The sequence below is a fragment of the Tamandua tetradactyla genome, chromosome 1, assembly GCF_023851605.1.
Source record: "Tamandua tetradactyla isolate mTamTet1 chromosome 1, mTamTet1.pri, whole genome shotgun sequence".
Taxonomy (NCBI): domain Eukaryota; kingdom Metazoa; phylum Chordata; class Mammalia; order Pilosa; family Myrmecophagidae; genus Tamandua; species Tamandua tetradactyla.
This window is the reverse complement of record NC_135327.1, coordinates 205,281,995-205,304,876: the sequence shown is the minus strand read 5'-3', so window position 1 is coordinate 205,304,876 and position 22,882 is coordinate 205,281,995. Positions and strand designations below refer to the sequence as shown.

Below are 22,882 nucleotides of genomic sequence, written 5' to 3'. Positions count from 1 at the left end.
TGAGAGAGATCAGCCATCCCTGAGAGAGACCAAGTTGGCTCTTCTGCCCTGATGACTGAAATAGAGAAAACATAAAAATGTAGATTAAACTTAAAAGTGTGTCATGTCTATAAGTGATACATTCTGAACCATGATTCAGCAAAGATATACTCACATTACTAGCAGATGATGTTCTGACATATGTCCTTTTGTTTTCCCCACTTACTCTTTCAAGGTAAGTGAAAATATCAACCTACGTTCATGTTGGAACTATTCCAGTTCGATAATTGTTAAGTATAGCTTGGCTGTGGATACAAGAGTTTAGCAACAATCTACAAAGCGTTCTGTGAGGATCAATTGGTTATATGGTGTTTTAGTTTGTAAAAACTGCTGGAATGTAATGTACCAAAAATAAACGGTTTTTTAAAAAGGGAATTTATTTAGTGGCATGTTTACATTTTAAGGCCATGAAAATATCCAAATTAAGGCAAGCCTATAAAAATGTCCAAATGAAGGCATCCGAGGAAAGTTATCTTGGCTCAAGAAAGCCAATGATGTTTGGGGTTTCTCTCAGCTGGAAAGGCACATGGTGACGTCTGCTAGTTTTCTCTCCAGATTTCTTTAATAGCTTCCCTGGGGATGATTTCCTTCTTCATCTCCAAAGGTCTCTGGCTCTGTGGGCTCTGTCAGTTCTGTCAGCTCTAAAGCTTTTTCCAAAATAGTATCATCTTAAAGGGCTCCAGTAAGCAACCCCACCTTGAATGGGTGGAGACACATCTTCATGGAAACTGTCTAATCAAAAGCTACAACCCACAATTGGGTGGGTCACATCTCCATGGAAACAATAAAAAAAGATCCCACCCAGCAATATTGAATAAAGATTAACACACATACATAGCTTCAAACCAGCATATATGGAATTTACAGTAAAGAATATTTTGTATTTTATTATTACTTTAAAATTGTGTGCTATTTGTTGATTACATCAGTAAGTTGATAGTAAACTTACATATGTATATATAAAATGCATTTCTGGGAGTAGTTGTTCAACACTTACTAGCACATCAATCGGTAATGAATATTACAAAATGTTGGCATGAGGTTCAAAAAGAGGAAGGGAGCTATTTTAATTTGCTAATGCTGCCAGAATGCAATACACCAAAAACTGATTGGCCTTTATAAAGGGGATTCATTTTGTTACGAATTTATAGTTCTTCAGAAGAAAGGCAGGTAGCGTTCATCTGAGTTTCTCTGTCACATGGGAGGGTTCGCAGCGATTTCTGCTGGCCTTTCTTTCCGGCTCTGGGTTCAAATGGCTTTCCCTGGGGGTGATTCCTTTCTGTGTCTCCAAACGTCTGGGTCTGGCCTACTCAAGCTCCTCTCTCCTGACTCCTTTTAAGCCTCACTCATTGTGGAAGGCACTCCCCTTAGCCTACTGCAGATGTTGTCAGCTATGGATGAAATTAGCATGCTGATGAGTCAAGTCCATTGCAACCAAATTGGGGGCCATCACCTGACCAAGTTAACACCTGAAGCTAACTACTACAGGAACACAAACTGGAAGTGAATTATTAGAAGCAAAACGAATCTCTACCTCACCTTTTATATTAAGGTTGTGGGAGAAAGAAGACCACCACTTGTGAGGGTTGCTTGGGTGGCCATGTCCTTACAAGAGAGCTATTAAAGTGGTAAGAGATTTGTACGCAATTGGTTGAGGATATAGGAGATTTTTCTGATCATGTACTGAGAATTCTAGAGTCATAGAGGAAAGGTTTAGGGTGAGTGGAGAAAGGGGACAGAACAAGTGATGTGGTAGGAATTTATAGGGACTAGAATGTAAGAGATGAGGGGTAATCTGGGAGTTATGGGGTTTCCTAAAGTGACTGAAAAACACGGTTAATAGCATAGCAAACACAGTCCTACCATCAAGACAAATAGTGGTTGGGGAAGGAGCATAAGGACAGGTAGATTTTTGGAGCTCCTTTTATACTCTTACTAATGACATTAAAAAGTCCAGGGGAGATAAGTCTTAGTCCCAGTTGGTTGATGCTTGCCCCTATTGGGGAACAACTTTAATTCCAGAAGGTGTGTTGTGTTCTTTCCTGACTCTAGCTGATACATTTGAGAACTTTTGGCATTAGCTCAAAAATGGGTATTTTTTTTCACCTAATGATTGGGGTAGATCCTGGGGAAGCTGTGATCTTAACCTCAATATTCAGGCCTCTTCTTAACTCCTATCGAGGGAGGATAATCCTAAAAGATGCATTACTTATTGTTTAATAGCTTTAAAAGTATTCTTCTTGATATTTTTGAGAGAGTTAAGTCTGAACTGGCTGATTGGCTTGACAGTGAGGTCTGAGCTCACCAAATGGAATTTTATATATTCCTATATTTTCTATAAACTGAGTGAACTAAATCTGCAGGTCCCCATGGTTTGAGAAAAACATATTTAAGGCATGTTATAAAAGTTTTTTAAAAAACATGTATTGTAAATGAATGAGTGACAGATATCATTAATAGTAATTTAATGTGTCTCGGTAAAGGTTTTTTGATAAACTTTCTAGAAACATAGAAAGTGAATGATTCCAAGTGATTGGGCAAAAAATCATTTTAAAATTTAGGTGGTTTCCAAGTTTTTTATTTCAATAAAAATGGAAGGAAGTTATTATCTGATAGAAATTAAATAAACATGTTTCAATGACAGGTCAGTACGTGGCCTTTGCCTTTTAACTAAGAAAATATTCAAGGAATTGAGTGACATTATTGTTATTTTTCATTTCTAGCTCATTCATATGTACACGATTTCTTAGCATTTAATCTATGAACATGAAAAAAGCAGTTTAGAGTTATAGTGAACCCATTCACTTTCTAGCATAACTAATATTCATTCTTGGAAACATGAACAAATAGCCTTAATAATTTCACTAAAAGGAATATTTTTATATTTAATACTTATTAAAATCTGTAATATATTTATATGGTTTTGAGCTATGTGTTCAATAAATATAATGTAAAAAATTTTTTAACCTAGAGCTTGACTTTTGGCCACAGAAATAAAAAAAATCAATTTTTCTTCGTATTTTTGTTGAAGAGACATCAAATATAGACTATAGCAAAAATATATTTAACATTGGATAGAATTATTATTAATAGAAATGAGTTCAAGGATGCTAGGTATTTCATTGGGTACATTTACAAGGGATATAAGTTTAAGGTTAAATGTTATAATTATTTCAGAGATTGCATCCTTTTCTGTCATTTAAACCTATGATAAAAAAATTTAGATGTCAAGATTAAAAAAATCTCTAAAATTCTTTTAATGGGTACAGGAGTGAAATAAATTGAAGACCTCCACCTTAGAACAACTGCTGGTTCTTAAAGCTCTTGCCTAGAAAGGATACCATGAATTGGCAGTTGCCCCACTCTGAAGGGGTGGGTAACTAGAGCTGGCCTAGAACATAAAGGCATAGGTTAGAAAGTTAGATTGGTCCAGGATTGGAGTCTCATGATAGAAATGCTATGAATGATGCCTGTGTTGAGTCATAACAAAAAAAAGGTTAAGTGATGAATTTGGGGTCTAAGGAAAGAAGTGAATCCAGGTGGTGGTTAATGTATTGGGTGAAAAAGGACAAGTTTAGGCATTGGAGGGCCTGGGTCCAAGAGGCTGTAGAATGCATAAGTGGAAGGAACAAAGTAGGTTCTTCATTTTCCAGCCCCTACAAGTGTCACCCAGGCTGAGTCTTCACATTGCACACTTTCTCTGCCCTAGTGGGTCTTCCACTTCCTGTCCTGGAGGACTTACGAGTGTCCTCTGCTGTTAAATGAACTTGTGAAACTCTGCCTACATTGGATGGCTTGGACGGGTCTGGATGAGTGAGCATCCAGACCTCAGCACACATCCCTGAGAAAGACCGAGCTGGCTCCTGTGCTCAGGTGCTGGCCATCGAAGTTAAAGACCTGGTGTTCTAGTTTACTAGTTGCTAGAATGCAACATACCAGAAACAGAATGATTTTTAAAAAAGGAAATTTAATAAGCTGCTGGTTTACAGTTCTAAAGCCGAGAAAATGTCCCAATTAAACCAAGTCTATAGAAATGTCCAATCAAAGGCATCTAGGGAAAGATACCTTGGTTCAAGAAGGCTGACAAAGTTCAGGGCTTCTCTCTGAAGTGGAAAGACACATGGCCAACACAGTCAGGGCTTCTCTCTCATCTAGAGAGGCATGTGGCAAATATGGCATCATCTGCTAGCTTCCTCTCCTGGCTTCCGGTTTCATGAAGCACCCGGGAGGTATTTTCCTTCTTCATCTTCAAAGGTCGCTGGCTGGTGGACTCTGCTTCTTGTGGCTATATCATTCTGCTCTGCTCTCTCTGAATCTCTCTCTAAAATGTTTCCTCTTTCATAGGACTCCAGAAGCTAATCAAGATCCACCCAAATGGGTGGAGACACACCTCCACCTAACCCAGTTTAACAACCACTCTTGATTAAACCACATCTCCAGGGAGATGATCTAATTACAGTTTCAAACATACAATACTGAACAGGGATTAGAAGAAACAGCTGTCTTTACAAAGTGGGATTAGGATTAAAACATGGCTTTTCTAGGGTACACGCATCATTTCAAACCAGCACACCTGGTAACAGGCTTTCTAATTATTCTAGGGCCTTCAGGTCCTCTTCCTCCCGTCCCTTGTCTCTTCCCTAACTTCATCCCCACTTTCATCTCCCAAATTGGACAGGGAAGTGGTCTGCCTCTTCCTCAATACATTATGCCCAGAACCCCCCTCCCCACTCGCCGCCCCTGTCCCGGCCCCCTTCAGCATCATCATTAGATTCCTCAGAGTTTTCATTTGACAGCAAATTCGTATGGGTATAAATTCAAAAAATATAAAGCCGCAACTGCCACCTTCCCAGAAGAGTGGGTGCCTGGTGCCAGGCGTGTTCAATGACTATGCAGAGGTCTGAGCCACATCCGGTTCTGTGTTTGTTTCTGAGTCGAGGAAATCTAAGAACAGTTAGTCTTAAGGCCACACCCCAGAGGAGAGGTCAGACGGGGAGGGGAAGCCCAGAGGAGACATCAGGTTTGAGAGCTTGAAGAGCCGGGTGCACTGCTGTGGAAGAAAACGCGCCAATCGAGGGTTCCCGCGGAACCCGGATGCCTGCTGGGTGCGGAGGGAGGGACGCGGGGTTGGGGGCGGAGCTCGGGGGCAGGCGGCGAGGCGAGGCGGGGCGGGGTGGGGCGCGAGCTCTCCGAGTGCAGCCTCAAGCCGCAGGCGCGCTCCAACTCTCGCGAGAGCGACGCTCCCTGCAAGCGAGGTTGGAGCGGCGTCGCTGGCGCCGGCGGGTGCGTTTGAATTTCGGTTCCGAGAGCGGGAATCGCCTGGTCTCAGAGAGGAGGTGAGCAAACGCTACCGACCCAGGTATTTGGTTCCAAGCAGAGGGACTTGAAAACAGCAGGAATCAGGCGGAGAAATCTGCCTCAGCATACTTTGGTGGGTTGGGGTCTCCGGCCAAGACACTTGCCCCTTGTCTGGGCCGCGAATTGAAAACTACCGCTAGTTGGGATACTTCTCCAGGATGGAAAGCCGGGAAACTGGGGAAGAATGTGTTTTCTTGAACTCAGGGTCAACGCCCTTTGTTTTCCTCTCTGTGTTAAGGAGAATTCCCTAAGTACCTGAACCCGGGGGATCTGACTCTTGGCGTGCTTGCCTTTGCCTTGTCGCCGAGTGGAGGGAAATTTGCGGAGAGCTTTATGAGAAGGTGATGAAGTAACTCACAGGCGGGTGACACCACAACAGTGAGTTTTCGTTTGAAACGTTCGCGTTTATTCACCTGGTATTGTGGCCTTCTGTGTGAGAAGCACCCTGCTGTACGGATGGATACCCGATGTGTCAGATAATCTTTTGCCTCGAAAGTAGCTTACGGGCTGGTAGGTCTTCTGTTGCCATTTTGAGTGAAAGTTAAAAAATTTGTAACCTTGAAAGGAATTATAATCACTTGCATAAGGAAGAAAACAGGGAGTATCCCAATGTATTTAGTACTGTGGTGGAAATAGATATATAAGACTAAAATACCAAAAGGAAACACTTGGAATTGACAAAACAAGAAAAGTCATCAGAATCACAAGAAAGATTGGAGGGTTCACATTCTTGCCAGTTAAGATCAGCTATTGTACCTTATTGCAAAAGTATTGTTTATTGTTAAAAAATCATAAACAGATTAGTACTAGCCATTATTAGTCATGCTTGTTGCTAACCACCGTCCCCACCCACTCTGCATTTTCTTGGCCAGTAGTAAATTATACTTCATAGCCAAGCCATTTCAGTCGAGAAACAAGTGGCCGCGTTTCAGTTTTCCTTATGTGGGGAGTCATTAAACTGAGATTTTCTACTTTTGCTCATTTAATTTAGAATTAAGATCTAGGATTATATGTTTATGATGACTCCCTCTACCGTAATTATTGCCATCAGTACCAGTAACATTAGTACCAGTAATTTTCTATATTGTTCTATTCATAATGGTGCAGGAGGTTTTTATTTATTTGTTTTTAAAGTGAGGAGCTCCTATGTGCAAATCATATTGCTGTTATTTCTTCTTAAGGTTCATGTTTTTAGAAGAGGGCGTGGACATTTACTACTAGCACCAGGTGGTGTAAATGTAAAATAGGACTTATTTAGGGAAACACAAGCTTGGAGGTAGGGTGCATACAATTCCCCAGGCTCTTATTATCCTGTCGGAGTGGTGGGGGTGGGGGGGGTGCTTTGCTTTGGCACAGCTAATGCACAATCTTAACAAGCTCCCAGGTGACACCAATGGCACTGTTCTCAGGTTGTACTTTGAATAACAACATTACTCAAACGTGACAGGAACAATGAGATTTTTCTTGATGGAGTAGTTACAATTTAGAAAGGGAGAGTCCAGGGACCACTTTTGTTTTTTTGGTTGCGCTAACTCACATCTGCCGGAGCATATTATAAAGGAAGAGAAGGTGAACCTCCTAGGGCTGTTTAGATTTCTCTGCTCTATAATTGGGTCCTTCATTATCAATGAATAATAACATAATATTATGTTGCTGATATCAGTAGTAAAGAAAATATGTAGATTATTTTTCAGATATAAGAACTTTTTGTATCAGAGTATTTTAAAAGTTTACTCTTAGGTGGTGCAAAAATTTTCTTGCAGTATTTGATGTTAATACCAAATTAAACCTTGAAGGAAAAGATGTATTTACAAATGCAAATTATGGTATGATTGTATTTTCCTCTAGTGTTATGAAATAAATGCCATATGAAAACCAGTTTCATCTGTCATGGAAAAACGTGAAACGTTTGTACAAGCAGTGTCTAAGGAGTTAGTTGGAGACTTTTTGCAATTTATTCGCCTTGATGTAAGTTTTATATTTTAACTTTATTCAGATTTTTTGACTGTTAATATAAAATAATGTTCTAAAAATAAAATATGGTTACCTCAGTGAATCCTTAGGGATCAGTGTTCCTTATTTTAAAAAATAAAACAAATTTTTTTCTAGCCAAAGACTTGCTGATGAGCAATTACTCATAGATTGTATTTCTTTCTTTCTTTTAAGAGAGGTTTCAAGGGATTTAAGTGATTTAAGGCAATGCATTTTATTTTCTTAACAAGTATTTGTTGATCTCTTGCCTTATGGGGGACGTAGCCAGGAAAACATACTATTTTTCCCCTCATTCTTTATAGTGTTGTAGTGGATTCAGGTGAGTAAATAGGCTATTTTAACTGTAGTGTATTAAGTTTCAATATTGGGGAATGTATAGAATATAGGAGGGGTACCAAGTCCGGTTGTGGAGTGTTTCCCATTTCAGTGGAAAGGGTATGGAAACTAAGACTAAATGCTAAATAGAAATGAGGGAAGTAGGGAATAATCATTCTAACCAAAAAGAATAACTAAAGATTAGAGAAAGTATGTTGTGTTTGAAGAACTTGAAGATGTTCCAGTAGGGCTGGAGTGTACAGTGCAAGAGGAAGAGGGGCAAAAGATGAGATAGGGTGTGAGGGTGAGGTGGGGTTTGGTTGTCATGACTTCTTTACCATTTTAAGGAGTTTAGACTTTTTCCTGAGAGGAAAAGGGACAACATCAAAGAGCTTTAACCAGGGAGTGACCTGTGTGTAAGAAAGGATGAGAACACACCATGAAATTAACAATTCCCCTGACCAAAAGGGGGAAAAGAAGTGTGACTAATAAAGTATTAGTGGCAGAGAGAGTTCATATAGAGTTGAGAAGCTACTCTGGAGGTTGCTCTTATGCAACTCAAGATAATGCTGATGCTATACTGGTGACAAAACATCCTTACTTCAAAAGTGCATTAATTCCAACTATCCCAGTAGAAACTTTGTAATGTTGCTTAGTAGCTGACATCTTAAAATACTTGAATTAGCTTTTCAAACTAATGAGGCATTAATTTTAGTTTATAAATAGAAAATTTTATTAACACAGTAACTCAACTTAGTACCTAAATCACTATAGAGCCCTTAGGTAAACATGAAAATGGAAATATATGGGATTGTGTACCACTTGGTTATATTAAGTTGAGCTATATGAAATGCCGAATTGTAGGTCAGAATGATTGAATAATGGCAGTTTCACATTAGCTTGGTAAGAACTAAGGAAGAGACTTGGCATTTTAAATTAGTTTGAGAACTGTTAGATAGACCTCACCGAATAACTAAATTCTGCAATAATGCAACATATGCATGACTAAAATTAACTGTGCTATACAAAATCAGCAGTAAAATGTACAGGGCTTGTGGGGAAAACAGGAGTAGGGCATAATACTCAAAGAATATCCCCAGGTTTCTAATTTGCTGGTTCCATTCTGTTGAGATGACATAAAGTGAGGGTCAAGTTAGAGAAAGAAGATAGGTTCAATTTTAATATTAATTTAAAATTGAAAGACAAAATAGCAATTCAAAGAATTTTGCCAGTGACACATTAATAAAAGATTAGAACCTAATAAAAATAGTACCACAATTCTATACATCTTAATCACTAAGAAATACATAAATACTGCAACAAACCTGATGCTTTTCCTGAAGTTTGCTTGTGCTCCCACTAGCCTACCTTCTGATCCTGTTTGTGAGAAGCAGAAAACAAAAGTGAGGTAATAAAGGAGAGAAAACAGATAGAACACAGAATAAAAATAGGAACTAGGCCAAAGGTAAGAGTGGGACATAAAGAGGGCACAGTGTGGACTCTGGCCATTGGAAGGGTTGCAGCTTGTTAAATAACTGGGAAGTGGTAGAAAGCAGATCATTTGAAATTGGATGGATGGAACGTTGTAACATTGAATGTGAGTGATGGATGTCCCTCATAATGCATGCTGGTAGATGTTTGAGGTATATGCATGTGCACTCTTGTGTAATTCTGTCTGCTTCCATTTAGCTAGGTGTAGTTTCCTGCATTCACCTAGTGTTTCTTACAGATGAAATACCACATAAGCAAATGAGGAATTCACTTATGTTCAAATTGTTCCCTAATATCTCAGTTTCCTTGGAAAAAATTTGCATTTTAAAACGAAGACAAGCATTATAAAACACAATCTTTGTGCCATAGATCATACTTTGAGAATCCGTGATAGAGTAATAAAAGGAGACAGAGGACTGAGGAGAATTAAGAGGATTCAGTCATTTAAAAAATATTTAAGTACCTTCTATATACTTTTAAGTTCCCTTCTGTTCTGGGAACTTGGGATACAGTGGCTATGCCAGTTTGAAACCATTACGTACCTCAGAAAAGCCATGTTTTGATACAGCCTTGTAGGGTGGAAATTTTTAATAGATTATCTCCGTGGAGATGTGACATGCCTACGTGTGGGTGTGGTATTTTGATTAGATGAAGATGTGACTCTACCCATTCAAGGTGGGTCTTGATAAGTGCACTAGAGTCCTTTAAAAGAGGAAACATTTTGAAGAAACTTCAAATGCAGATGCTTGGAAAACAGTTGCTTCGGAGCCAGTATGAGATCCAGACAGGAGATGCAGGGCTCAGCAGATGTCACCATGTGCCTTCCCATATGATACTAAGTAGGCCAGAACCCAGAATTGTATCCCAGAGGAGCTAAGTAAAGGCCCACAGATGCTTAGAGAGAAAACCACTGGAAACAGAGCTGAAAGCATTGGCTCCCAGGACCAAGGAACTATCAGATGCCAGCCAGGTGCTTTCCCAGCAGACAGAGGTGTTCTGGCATTAGCCTTTCTTTAGTGAAGGTGACCTCTTGTGGGTGTCTTAATTTGGACATTTTCATGGCCTTAGAACTGTAAATGTGCAATTTAATAAATTCCCTTTTTAAAAACCATCCCATTTCTGGTATATTGCATTCTGGGAGTTAAACTAAGACAGTGGCATACAAAGCAAAGTTTCTGCCCCAATGGAGTTTATGTTCTTTCTAGAGGTTAAGAAAGTAAAACATAATAACAAAAATGTAGAACAAATAAGTAGGATAAAGGATGGGAGTGATGGTGGCTACCATTTTAATTGAGTTGGCTAGTGAAAGCCTCTGAAGAGGGATATCTGATCAGAGACATGAGTAAAAGGAGGGTACAAGCTGTATGGAGATTTGGGGGAGGAGAATTATAGAAAGTCAAAGAGCTGTGAGGCAGGAGCATGCTTGGAAAGCCAGGGGTCTGGACTTAATGAGAGAAAGGAGGAGTGGCAAGAGTCATGATTGGGGAAGTAGTTGAGGGCCTAGTCACATAGAGCCTGGTAGGCCATGGTAAGGACTTTGTGTGCCATTCTCTGAAGTGCCCAAAGAGGTAGGAGGTAAATGTGGACAAAGTGGCATCATAATGGAGGAAGTATTCAGTAGTGCCCAGTGGAATTAAAAAGGGCTACTGGATGTCTTTGACCTTGGCAAGAGCAGTTGCAGTGGAGTTGTGTGGTAGAAATCTAATTTCGTAAGATGGATAGGCTATGAGGAAGAGGAAGATAATGGTGGTAGCTGGAAAGGAGAGTAGATTAAAGTTGGTGGATTTTTTAAAAACAACCTGGGAGAGACGAGTATAATTAAATGCTTATAGGAAGGGACAATAAAGAGTGGGGCTGACAATACGTGGGAGAGGGAGAGGCACAATGGAGAGTACAGGGTCCATCAGATGGGCCAGGAGGGGAAGGAAGAAAAGAGGGGTTTATGTAGCTCAAGTTTGATCACAGGATGTTGAGGGAATTCTGGTTTGATGACTTCTATTTTTTCTCTTTCCTTTTTTTTTTTTGGTAACTTTTGAAATAATTTCAAAATTGCAGAAAAGTTGCAATCTGTGGCCCATATTCAAATTTCTACAGTTACCCCAATTATATCCTGTATAGCGATATTTTTTCCTGATCTGGGACCCAGTACAGTAAAACACATTGTATTAGTTGTCATGCATTTTTAGTTTCTTTTGATCTGGGAGAATTTCTCAACATTACTGTGTCATAACATTGACAGCTTTAAAGAGTGCAAGCCAGTGGTTTTATGGCATATCCTTTGATTCATATTTGTTTAATGATCTCCTAATTAGACTCAGTTTATGTGTTTTGGCGGAAATTCCGTAAGCAATGTTATGTCCTTCTCAGTGAACTTATGTTGAAGAGCGCATTGTGCCAGTTTGTTCCATTATTGGCGGTGTTAATTTTGATCATGTGGTAAGGATGAGTGCTAGCCACGTTACTCACTGTAAAGTATTATTTTCCCCTTTGTAATTAATAAGTAAGCTTTGGGTAAATACTTTGAGATTATGCAGATATCCTGCTCTTCAACGTTTTACCCAGTATTTTAAGCATCCATTGATGATTCTTGTCAACTCAGTCATTACTATGATGGCTATAAAATTGTAATTTTTTTCAAATGCAGTATTCCTTCTCTATTCATTGACATTCTCATGCAAGGGCTTTCTCTTGTTACTTATTTATTAATCATCAGTATGGACTTGCTGATTCTTATTTTATTCAATGGGTTATGATCCATTACTGTCACTATTTTGGTGTTCACACTGTCCCAGATTTGGCCACAGGGAGCCCCTTTTATGCTGGCTTCTATGTCCTTCTTTTTTCTTTTTTAATTTTTTCTTTTGAAAAAATTTCAAACATGATGTCTGCAGAAATAATTCAAACCCCATTACAGAGAACTCCAACATACTCTCACTTCCATTGATACCCAGATCCACCAATTTTAACATTTTACCACCTTTGTCAGCCTGCCCTCCCCCCTTATCTGTATTTATCTATCTTCTGAGTATTTGAGAGCAGGTTGTACACATCATAATACTTCCATGTATATTTCCTATGAACAAGGATATTCACTCATGTAATCACTTCTAACTGCAGTTACCAGATTCAAGAAATTTAACATTGATGTAAAGCTTATATTCTATATTCCAGTTTTTTAATGTTCCAGTAATGTCCCTTTGAGCCTTTTCTCCTCCATTCTTAGATCTCATCCAGTATCATGTGTTGCATGTCATTCTCTCTTTGTTTATTTTTCCTTTTTTTTTAATTGTGGAAACATATATACATCATATAGCTTTCCATCCCAACCCCTTCCATGCATACTATGCATTGAGATTGATCACATTCACATTGTTTGCATTACCCTCCCCACCATCCATTACTAGAACTTTCCCTTCATCGCAAATAGACACCCTACACTCATTTTGTATTAAACTCACCATTGCCCCTTCCCCCTACTCCTGATAACTTCTATTGATAGTCTTTATGAATTTGCATTTTCTCTGGTATTTTCTTTGGTTTCCACAGGGCTTAAATTTAACATCCTAAATCTATAATAATCTCATTTGCTTTGATACCAACTAACTTCAAGATATATACATACAAATTATGTTCCTATACCCTTCCATCTTTATGTAATTTACAAATTACATATTTATACATTATGAATCCCAAGCCCTGATTTATCACTACATTTTATGTATTTGCCTTTTTTTATTAATTAAAAAAAAATTAACAAACAAAACATTTAGAAATCATTCCATTCTACATATATAATCAGTAATTCTTAATATCATCACATAGTTGCATATTCATCATTTCTTAGTACATTTGCATCGATTTAGAAAAAGAAATAAAAAGACAACGGAAAAAGAAATAAAATGATAATAGAGAAAAAAAAAAGCTGTACGTACCATACCCCTTACCCCTCGCTTTCATTTACCACTATTTCAAACTGAATTTATTTTAACATTTGTTCCCCCTATTATTTATTTTTATTCCATATGTTCTACTCTTCTGTTGATATAGTAGCTAAAAGGAGCATCGGACACAAGGTTTTCACATTCACAGAGTCTCATTGTGAAAGCTATATCATTGTTCAATCATCATCAAGAAACATGGCTACTGGAACACAGCACTACATTTTCAGGCAATTCCCTCCAGCCTCTCCACTACATCTTGAACAACAAGGTGATATCTACTTAATGTGTAAGAATAACCTTCAGGATAACCTCTGGACACTGTTTGGAATCTCTCAGCCATTGACACTTTGTCTCATTTTACTCTTCCCCCTTTTGGTCCAGAAGGTTTTCTCAGTCTCTTGATGTTAATTCTCAGCTCATTCTAGGGTTTTTCTCGTCCTTTGATGCTGAGTCTCAGCTCATTCCAGGATCTTTGTCCCACGTTGCCAGGAAGGTCCACACCCCTGGGAGTCATGTCACACACAGAGAGGGGGAGGGTGGTGAGACTGCTCATCATATTGTCTGGAGAGAGAGGCCACATCTGAGCAACAAAAGAGGCTCTCTTGGGGGTGACTCTTAGGCCTAAATTTTAAGTAGACTCGACCTATCTTTTGTGGGGTTAAGTTTCATGTGAACACACCCCAAGACTGGGGGCTCAGCCTATAGCTTTGGTTGTCCACACTGCTTGTGAGAATATCAAGAATTCAACTTGGGGAAGTTGAATTTCTCCCCACTCTCACCATTCCCCGAAGGGGGCTTGCAAATACTTTTCCAGTCACTGATCAAATCATTCTGGGATTCATTGGGGGATCACTCTGGACAAACCAACAAAATCTCATGTGCTACCTGAGATTCCAAGTACTTATGACATTCAATCAAACTATCTACATGAGTTATATTAGGAAATGCTCTAGTCAAAATCTAAATTTTGTAACAAATAAACATTTTTTGCTTTAGTCTCACACATAAGGTGACATTTTGAAGTATTAGTTATCATCTATTTTCAGCACCCTGCAATAATGACAATCCTTTGTTCTTCCTCATGCAAAAACATTTTTAAAATTTGTACATTGTACATTTCACTATTATTATACACTCTAGGCATTCCTAGATTATACCATCTCGATCTTTACCATCTATCTTTCTTTCTGATTTCATTTATGTCCCCAGCCCTCCTCCCTCTATCATTCTCACATGCAGCTTCATTCAGTGTTTTAACATAATTACATTACAGTTAGGTAGTATTGTGCTGTCCATTTCTGAGTTTTTATATTCAGTCCTGTTGCACAATCGTGTATTCCTTCAGCTCCAATTACCCAATATCTCACCCTATTTCTATCTCCTGATGGTCTCTGTTACCAAGGAAATATTCCAAGTTTATTCACTAATGTCAGTTCATATCAGCGAGACCATACATTATTTGTCCTTTTGTTTCTGGCTAATCACACTCAGCATAATGTCCTTAAAGTCCATTCATGTTGTTACATACTTCATAACTTTATTCTGTTTTACAGCTGCATAATATTCCATCTTATGTAAATGTCACAGTTTGTTTAGCCAACTGTCTGTTGATGGACATTTTGGCTGTTTCCATCTCTTGGTTATTGTTAATAATGCTGCTATAAACAGTGGTGCTAAATGTCCATTTGTGTCCTTGGCCTCGTGTCCTTTGAGTAGAGACAGCATATAGATGGGTCCTGTTTTTTAATCCATTCTGCCAGACTATGTCTTTTGATTGGAGAGTTTAATCCATTAACATTCAGTGTTACTACTGCATGGGTAGTACTTTCTTCTACTGTTTTGCCTTTTGGATTTTATATGTCATATCTAATTTTCCTTCTTTTTACCTTTACTCATAGTCTTCCTTTCTACACTCTTCTCCACACCGCTCTCTTCTGTCTTTTCGTATCTGTCTCTAGTGTTCCCTTTAGTATTTCTTGCAGAGCTGGTCTCTTGGTCACAAATTCTCTCAGTGATTTTTTTGTCTGAAAATGTTTTATTTTCTCCCTCCTTTTTGAAGGACAATTTTGCTGGGTATAGAATTCTTGGTTGGCAGTTTTTCTCTTTTAATAATTTAAATATATTATCCCACTGTCTTCTCGCCTCCATGGTTTCTGCTGAGAGATCTGCGCATAGTCTTATTGGGCTTCCCTTGTGTGTGATGGATTGCTTTTCTCTTGCTGCTTTCAAGATCCTCTTTGACCTCTGACATTCTGATTATTAAATGTCTTAGAGTATGTCTATTTGGATCTGTTCTCTTTGGGGTACGCTGCACTTCTTGGATCTGTAATTTTAAGTCTTTCGTAAGAGTTGGGAAATTTTCAGTGATAATTTCCTCCATTAGTTTTTCTCCTCCTTTTCCCTTCTCTTCTCCTTCTGGGACACTCACAACACGTATATTCGTGCGCTTCATATTGTCTTTCAATTCCCTGAGTCCCTGCTCATATTTTTCCATTTTTTTCCCTATAGTTCCTGTTTCTTGTCGGATTTCAGATGTTCCGTCCTCCAGTTTTGAAATCCTATTCTGTCTCTCGAAATCTACCATTGTAGGTTTCCATTGTTTTTTTCATCTCTTCTACTGTGTCTCATTCCCATAAGTTCTGTGATTCGTTTTTTCAGACTTTCAGTTTCTTCTTTTTGTTCTTTCCTTGCCTTCTTTATATCCTCCCTCAATTCATTGATTTGGTTTTTGATGAGGTTTTCCATGTCTGTTCGTACATTCTGAATTAATTGTTTCAGCTCCTGTATGTCATTTGAATTGTTGGTTTGTTCCTTTGACTAGGCCGTTATCTTCAATTTTCATAGTGTGATTTGTTATTTTTTGCTGGCGTCTAGGCATTTAATTACCTTAATTAGTTTATTCTGGAGATTGCTTTCACTTCTTTTATCTAGGGTTTTCTTGCTGGATGAATTTGTTATCTGTTCTTTGACATTCCGTTCAGCTTTATCTGGACCTTTAGCTTAAGTTTTGTTTAACAGAGGAGAATTTTTCAGTTCTTGTTTTCTTGTTTCTTGCCCTGCTTGTGTGGTGCCTTTCCCACACACACACTTAGGAGGGTCTACTTAGGTATTATAGACCCCAGTCAAATTTTCCCAGACCAAACTGGCCTCCTATGAGGAGGAAAGAGTCACCTGCATTGGTTTTCCCTGAGGGCGAGACCCAGCAGGTTGAAAGACTTTCCTGTGAAGTCTCTGGACTCTGTTTTTCTTATCCTGCCCAGTATGTGGCGCTTGTCTGGCTGCAGGTCCCACCAGCATAAGATGATGCGGTACCTTTAACTTTGGCAGACTCTCCCTGCTGGGGGCGTGGTGGAGACAGAGGAGAGGTTGTAGGCTGGTTTTAATGGCTTCAAATTACCAAGACCTGGTGTCTGAATTCCTTGATGGAGGGATTCCACCTGGGTGGGGCTTCACCCCTCCCCTGGGGAAGGCACAAGCTCCAGATAAGCCCCCAAAAGAGCTCACTTTTGCCTATGCCTGGGGCAGTTGCAGCCTGAAAAGTCCTGCTGCTGTATCCAGAGGCAGTCAAGCCTTTGTAGATACACAGCCACAAAAACCTCTGTTTCCTTCTTTTTTTTTTTTTTCCACCTTTTTCTGTCAGTCTTGCCGCCTTGGCGCAGGGGCAAAAATGATCAACCTCCTCTTTGATCAGGTTCACCCAAGCTGGGGGCCTATTTTTAGTAGTCAGAATTTGTTAATTAGTTCCACAATTAGCGTTTGATTGTGCCCAGTCCCTGCTGCTGGTAAAGTCCTTTCCTTTCCCCTCTGGGAAGCGGCCTGTGGGGGAGGGGCGCTGGCCACCGCAGCTTTGGGAACTCACGGTTCTGGGGGGGTGCTTGCAGCTGGTCCAGCTGGTCCAGACTGGGGTACACTGTGTGTCCGGTCATTATTGTGGCTCCGGGAGCTGTTCTGTACTGTTTCTGGTTATTTAGTAGTTGTTCTGGAGGACGAACTAAAATGTGCACATTGTTAAGCTGCCAACTTGACCTGGAAGTCCCAAGAAATTGGCCTTTACTCTTATTGCCATTCTGTTATAGGTGTCACATTGCTTCTCTTACAGTTTTCAGAATTCTGTCTTTATCTTTGTTATTTGATAGTTTGCCTAAAGGATAGCACAATGTAGGTCTGTTTGGATTTATTGTGTTTGCAGTTCATTGAACATATTGGATGTGTATATTCATGTCTTTTGTTAAATTTGGGACATTTTTGGCCATTATTTCTTAATTTTCTTTGCCCTTTGCTCTCTTCTGGGACTCTCACAGTACATATATTTAAATACTTACTCCTGTCCCACAGGTTCCTCAGGCTCTGTTTATATGTTTTAATTCCCTCTTCTTTTTTGCTTCTCGGACTGGATTTCATTTGTCGTTAAGATTTCTGATTGTTCATTCTGCCATGTCCAATCTTCTGCTGAATCCCTTTAGGGAATTTTTAATTTCTACTGCTGTGGTCTTCAACTCTCTTTGTCTCCTTTTCATAATTTCCAGCTCTCTATTGATAGTTGGGAACTGATTTCCTTTAGTTTTTTATCTATATATTTTTCTTTAGCTCTTGAGCATATTTAGGACCATTTAAAAAATCTTTGTCTAGAATGTCCCAGGGCTGATCTTCCTTACTGATGTTTTCTAATGCGTTAATCGTCTCCTTTGCCTGGGCCACTGCTTCCTGTTTCTTTGTGCACTTTGTAATCTTTTCTTGAAACCTGGGTGTTTTGATATTTTAATCTGTTATGGCAAGAATTTAGAGTTTGAGATGTCTGTTCCTTAAGCAGGTATCCAAGTAGTGTTATGACAAAGCTTTCCTTTGAATGTCAAGCAATAAAAAATAATAGAATAACTTTGTCCTATCTTTGCAGATGACCTTATACATATAGGGAGTTTAGAGAATAGCTCTAGGCCAAAACATAGTGATTTCCTTGGACCTTTCTGTTGTATGAGCCTTGTCTTGAGCCATGTGCATTTGGCCCTAGGCATTTCCCCATTTGCATGGTTCTGAATGTTTCCTCTTCCATAGGAAACAATTTCCTTTTTGTCCAGGGCTCTGCACTGTACATCCTAAGACCAGCAGTTCCTTGCCCCAGGCAGCCACTTGACCTGCTGTCACACAGTGTTTGTAAGAGAGCACTGGGAACTGCCTTCTACATGTAGACAAGTTCTGGGGCATCCAGTACCTTAGGCTACCACCAGATTGGGCCCGACATATGTTCCTAGTATGTTTACAAGTGTTAGTCTACTCCCTCTTGAACTGGGACCAGGGATCCACACTGAGATGGTCCAACTCCATGCTGAGCTGATAAGGCAGGGTAGGAACTAGTCACTTAAGATCCTTTTAAGTGGCCTTTTTCTTGATTAGGCACTTGCCTTGTTATTGCAGGTCATCAACTTTTTCTGGACCTTTGAGAAAAAGGTTTTTGTAGGTTTTTATTGCTGATTAGTCAAAGTTTCTGTAGTAGTGACAGAGACCTGAAGCTTCTCATTCTACAGTGGGCTTAATTGCAGTGGGCTGATTCTTCTATTCTCTTGATAATGGTTTCTGTTTGCTATATCAATGAGTAAGTGAGGTCGTTTGCTAACTGAAATGAAATGACTGTTGATTCAGGGATTTTGAAGGTAATTGAGAAGATTTTAGTAGTCTTGACTAATGAGACAAAGTGATGTATAAGGAAGATTAGAAGGCTAATAACTATAGCACGGTTTTGTAACCTAAGAATGTATGAAGATGATGAACAATTGGATTGATTTTAGAAAGGGTTTTGCTAAATGGGTGAAATTTTGAACTCCCAAGATTTAGGATGCTAGGAAAGAATAGACAGAATAGGAGTGCTGCTTCCTATCTGATAGTCCTTGTACTTTCCCCCTTTTATGAGTGAAGTTTGAAGACCACAACCTAACTCTTGAACTCTTAACTGTTAGCACTTGATTTTTTCTTTTGATGTTATTATAAAAAGGATAGAGCCAAATTTATTTTGTATTGAACTGTTATATTTGCTATTTCTTTTGCAGAAAGACGCTTCTGACCCTTTCAACCTAAATGAATTATTAGATGAATTATCAAGGAAACAGAAAGAAGAACTATGGCAAAGGCTTAAGAATTTATTAACAGATGTGTTGTTAGAAAGCCCAGTGGATGGGTGGCAGATGGTGGAAATCAAGGGTGAAGATAATATGGAAATAGAACATGATTCAAAAATGGTACTATTGGTCTTTCAGAAATACAGAATTTTCCCCTTATTCTTTATTAAAAGTTGTTTGCTGTGTATAATTGAATTTTAAGTTAATATGAGGGACTTTAGAAAAATTTGATATTAGGAGTCAAGAATTTTAGAAATTGTTTATTGTAGTTTCACCCACTTTTCAATCATGTCATTATTTGTCTAGTGTTCATTTTTTTGCTATTCGTTCTAGGACACTAACTTGTATTCAACTTTAATTCACTTTTTAGAATAAGGTAGAAGCATGGTTTGTCTGTAGAAATTTGGTGTCATTTAAACTTCTTTTAAAAATCGAGGTTGAGGGTGGGCCATGATTGCTCAGGGGGAGAGTTCTTGCCTGCCATGCTAGAGACTTGGGTTCGATTTCCAATGCCTGCCCATGTTAAAAAAAAAAAAAATCGAGGTTGAATTTGGTAATTTTAATTTACTGGTGCATTGCTTTTTTTTTTATTTATAGAAAAAAAACATAGAAATAATTCATGCAATTACATCTCTGATTATTACTTCTGTATCTGTAATAAATGAAAATGAGAACTATGAAGCCTTACTAGAATGTGCTGTTATATTAAATGGTAAGTTGTCTTTTCAATAATGTGGCATATTTATAAACAGCACCTGATGATACAGTGGAAAAAAGTAGGTTACTTGTTTTCATGAACCTTATTAAATTTAGAAGCAAAATTGATATTAAGGCATAACTTTGTAATCAAGTCCTTTATTTCAGCTAGGAAAGGAACAAAAGAGTATACTTTGTGGGCTATCCTGAATAATTAATTTAATTTAAGCTGCATTTAAATGTTTCAGCTAATGAAGATGTACATTACTGAGCAACCAACTACTGTTTGTGAGCTTTTCAGGAATGACTTATTTGACTTACTTGACCAATGATCAGGATGTTGTTAAAGGAGAAAATATTCCTGGAATAAATTTCTTAGCTTATGATTATTGCCACATAGTTTCTATTTACCCAAGAATTTGTGACATTGAACTTTTCTCTTTTAATATGTTATGAACATCATCTGAGGAATAATTGTTGGCTCCTAGGGGAGTTTTACTATCTTAAATTAAAATCATAATAATTTTAAAGGTTTAAATAAATGTAAAACATTATTAATTTAGGAGGAATACTAGTTTGAGTTAATGAGAAGATTATAAAATATTTATATAGAAGCATTTTATAGATATAAAAGTGATTTTTATTTCAAGTAATGTTTTTAAGGAAAAATCTCCTTCTACACTTGGCCCTCATGTAAATATGATTGAGTTCGGTTGATTAACTTCAGTTGAAATGTTTTCATCAGGCCTTTCATTGTCATTCTCATTTGGATTTATGTATCTGTTTAGTAGTTTCATTCTGAATTCATTCTTACCCAATGTAAAAATAGCTCCCAAATGCTTCTTGAGTGTTACTACCAGTTTGTGTATTTGCACAGTCTTCAAATAACTGTCGGTAAAATGATTAATGCTAACCTTGTAGTTGCTGCCAACTTCTCAGTTACTTGAGGAATTTTATATTTTATTAGTGTAATACTAGAATTCAGATATTTATGGATTACAATTATGAACACATTATTGGTATTATGAATTTAATTCTTGACCTTCTCCATTAATAAAAGCACTGCAGTTTTTTGCATCAACTGTAATACTTACTTATACTATGTTTAACCTGTGAGCCAAAATTTGGGTCCAATACACTGAGGAGTCATTGTGCTAGAATAGAGGTCAGTAGACCTGATTTGGATCCTGTATTAAAGTGTTACCTTGGACATTGCACTTTATGTTTTGATAGTCTCATTTTCTGTCTCTCTAAAATTGTAGGTTTGGGTAATATCTCTCTAAATTGTCCGGTCCTAAAATTCTCTATTCTACTGAGTCGGCTTTTATAACACTAGTAAAATAATTTTTAAGTTAATACCATTTGCATTTTATGAATAATGTATACAAATCTTCAGCAAGGTAAACATAAAGTTACTTCCTTAGCAAACTTTTATAATATACAAAGTCTTCATATTCAGAATTGTTAAATCTGAGTTAATAAGAAATTACTTTAACAATTGAACAATTATTTGTACTCTGTTTTAGGTATTTTATATGCATTACCTGAATCTGAACTAAAACTCCGGAGTTCTATTCAGGATTTATGTGTTACTTGGTGGGAGAAAGGCCTGCCTGCTAAAGAAGATATGGGAAAAACTGCTTTTATCATGTTGTTAAGGAAGAGTCTTGAAACTAAAACAGTATGCTTATTAACTTTTTATATACTTAAAAAGTGCATGCATTTGTATCAGTTATGAATTGTGTTTGGCTGTGAATAAGAGAACTGGCTACAGTAGCTTCATCAATTAGAGGATTATGTTTTAACTAAAATGTTCAGATGTAAGCAATAGAGGGTGGGTGTGTGGCTCCACACTGTGATCAGCATTTCAGTCTCTTTCTTCCATCATCTTTAGTGTGTGTCACTTCATGGTTGCAAGATAGCTGCTCAACTCCACCTTCTTGTTTGAGTTCCAGGCAGGAAGATAAAATGGGATCAGGAAGGGTCAAACCTTTTCAGAAATTCTGAGTTTATATCCAATGGCCAGATTGTGTCATATGAGCACCTTTATATACTGTAAAATAGAGTATTCGGTGGGGCACATTGCTACCCTTAGAAAAATTAGGGAGCTTTTTAGTAGGCAAAAAAGGGATGAGATACTGGAATAGGCAACTAGAAGTATCTGCTTATAGGAGTGGGTCCTCCAAGAGACATACACGAAGATGAAATTAGATGTGCCAGAAGTTTGTTTGATGAAAGCCCAGTGAAGGAGAAAGGGAAGGAATAGGTATAGGCAGTGGCACCTTCAGACTACGATACAATATGACACCTCTGAAAGTGGGTGGATCCAGTGGAATTATTTTAGAATACAGCACAGATCTATAGAAAGTTCTGGGTATGCCAAAGGGAGTCTTATAATCAAAATTGCCTTTTAGAGGGAGTCCTGTATTGGGCAGGAATGGCCTGGCATTGGGACTCCCATGATGCTCAGTCATTGGTTGGGAGCAGCTGGAGAAGTATTGCCTTGGTGTTAGGTGGTGGTGAATCCACAAGGGTAGCAGCTGAGGCTGTCAGTCAATTGTGTTCCCATAGTGTGTTCTTTTGAAGGAGAACTGAGCCCCCCATGCTGCCACAGTATTTAAACGATTGAGTGACTTTTAGCATATTTGGATGTTGGATGTATGTTTTCTGTACTTTAACCTTTGTTATTCAGCTCAAAAATCTAGGGAAAAAAAGTTTTTTTTTACCTGGTCAGGACAACAGATACTTATATTCATTGTAGAAAATTGGAAAAATGAAGAAAGCTATAGAAGAAAATAAATATCATTCATAATTCTGTCAGTCAAGGAGATTATTGTTATTTTTAGGGGAAATTTAGAATATGTCTTTTGACTCCCCCCTCCTAATCTCTACTTATATATTTCTAGAAATTTACCAAGTTACTTTACTTGAAGGTTCTTG

At 38.2% G+C, this 22,882-nt stretch overlaps 1 protein-coding gene across 4 annotated transcripts in view; it reads left to right on the top strand.

Annotated features, from left to right (window-relative positions):
* Window positions 1-5,259: 5,259 nt before the first annotated feature.
* NCAPG2 (non-SMC condensin II complex subunit G2) overlaps window positions 5,260-22,882 on the top strand; it is a 104,729-nt gene continuing 87,106 nt past the window's right edge. Inside the window, exons 1-6 of one of the 4 annotated variants that reach the window (XM_077151596.1) lie at window positions 5,260-5,375; window positions 5,636-5,775; window positions 7,246-7,365; window positions 19,178-19,366; window positions 19,844-19,958; window positions 21,469-21,623. In XM_077151596.1, the coding sequence (XP_077007711.1) occupies window positions 7,288-7,365; window positions 19,178-19,366; window positions 19,844-19,958; window positions 21,469-21,623 (537 nt within the window). In that variant the 5' untranslated portion in view covers window positions 5,260-5,375; window positions 5,636-5,775; window positions 7,246-7,287. Of the gene's footprint in view, window positions 5,471-5,635; window positions 5,908-7,245; window positions 7,366-19,177; window positions 19,367-19,843; window positions 19,959-21,468; window positions 21,624-22,882 lie in introns of all 4 variants that reach the window. The other 3 variants (XM_077151590.1, XM_077151608.1, XM_077151601.1) reach the window with 3 other exon arrangements.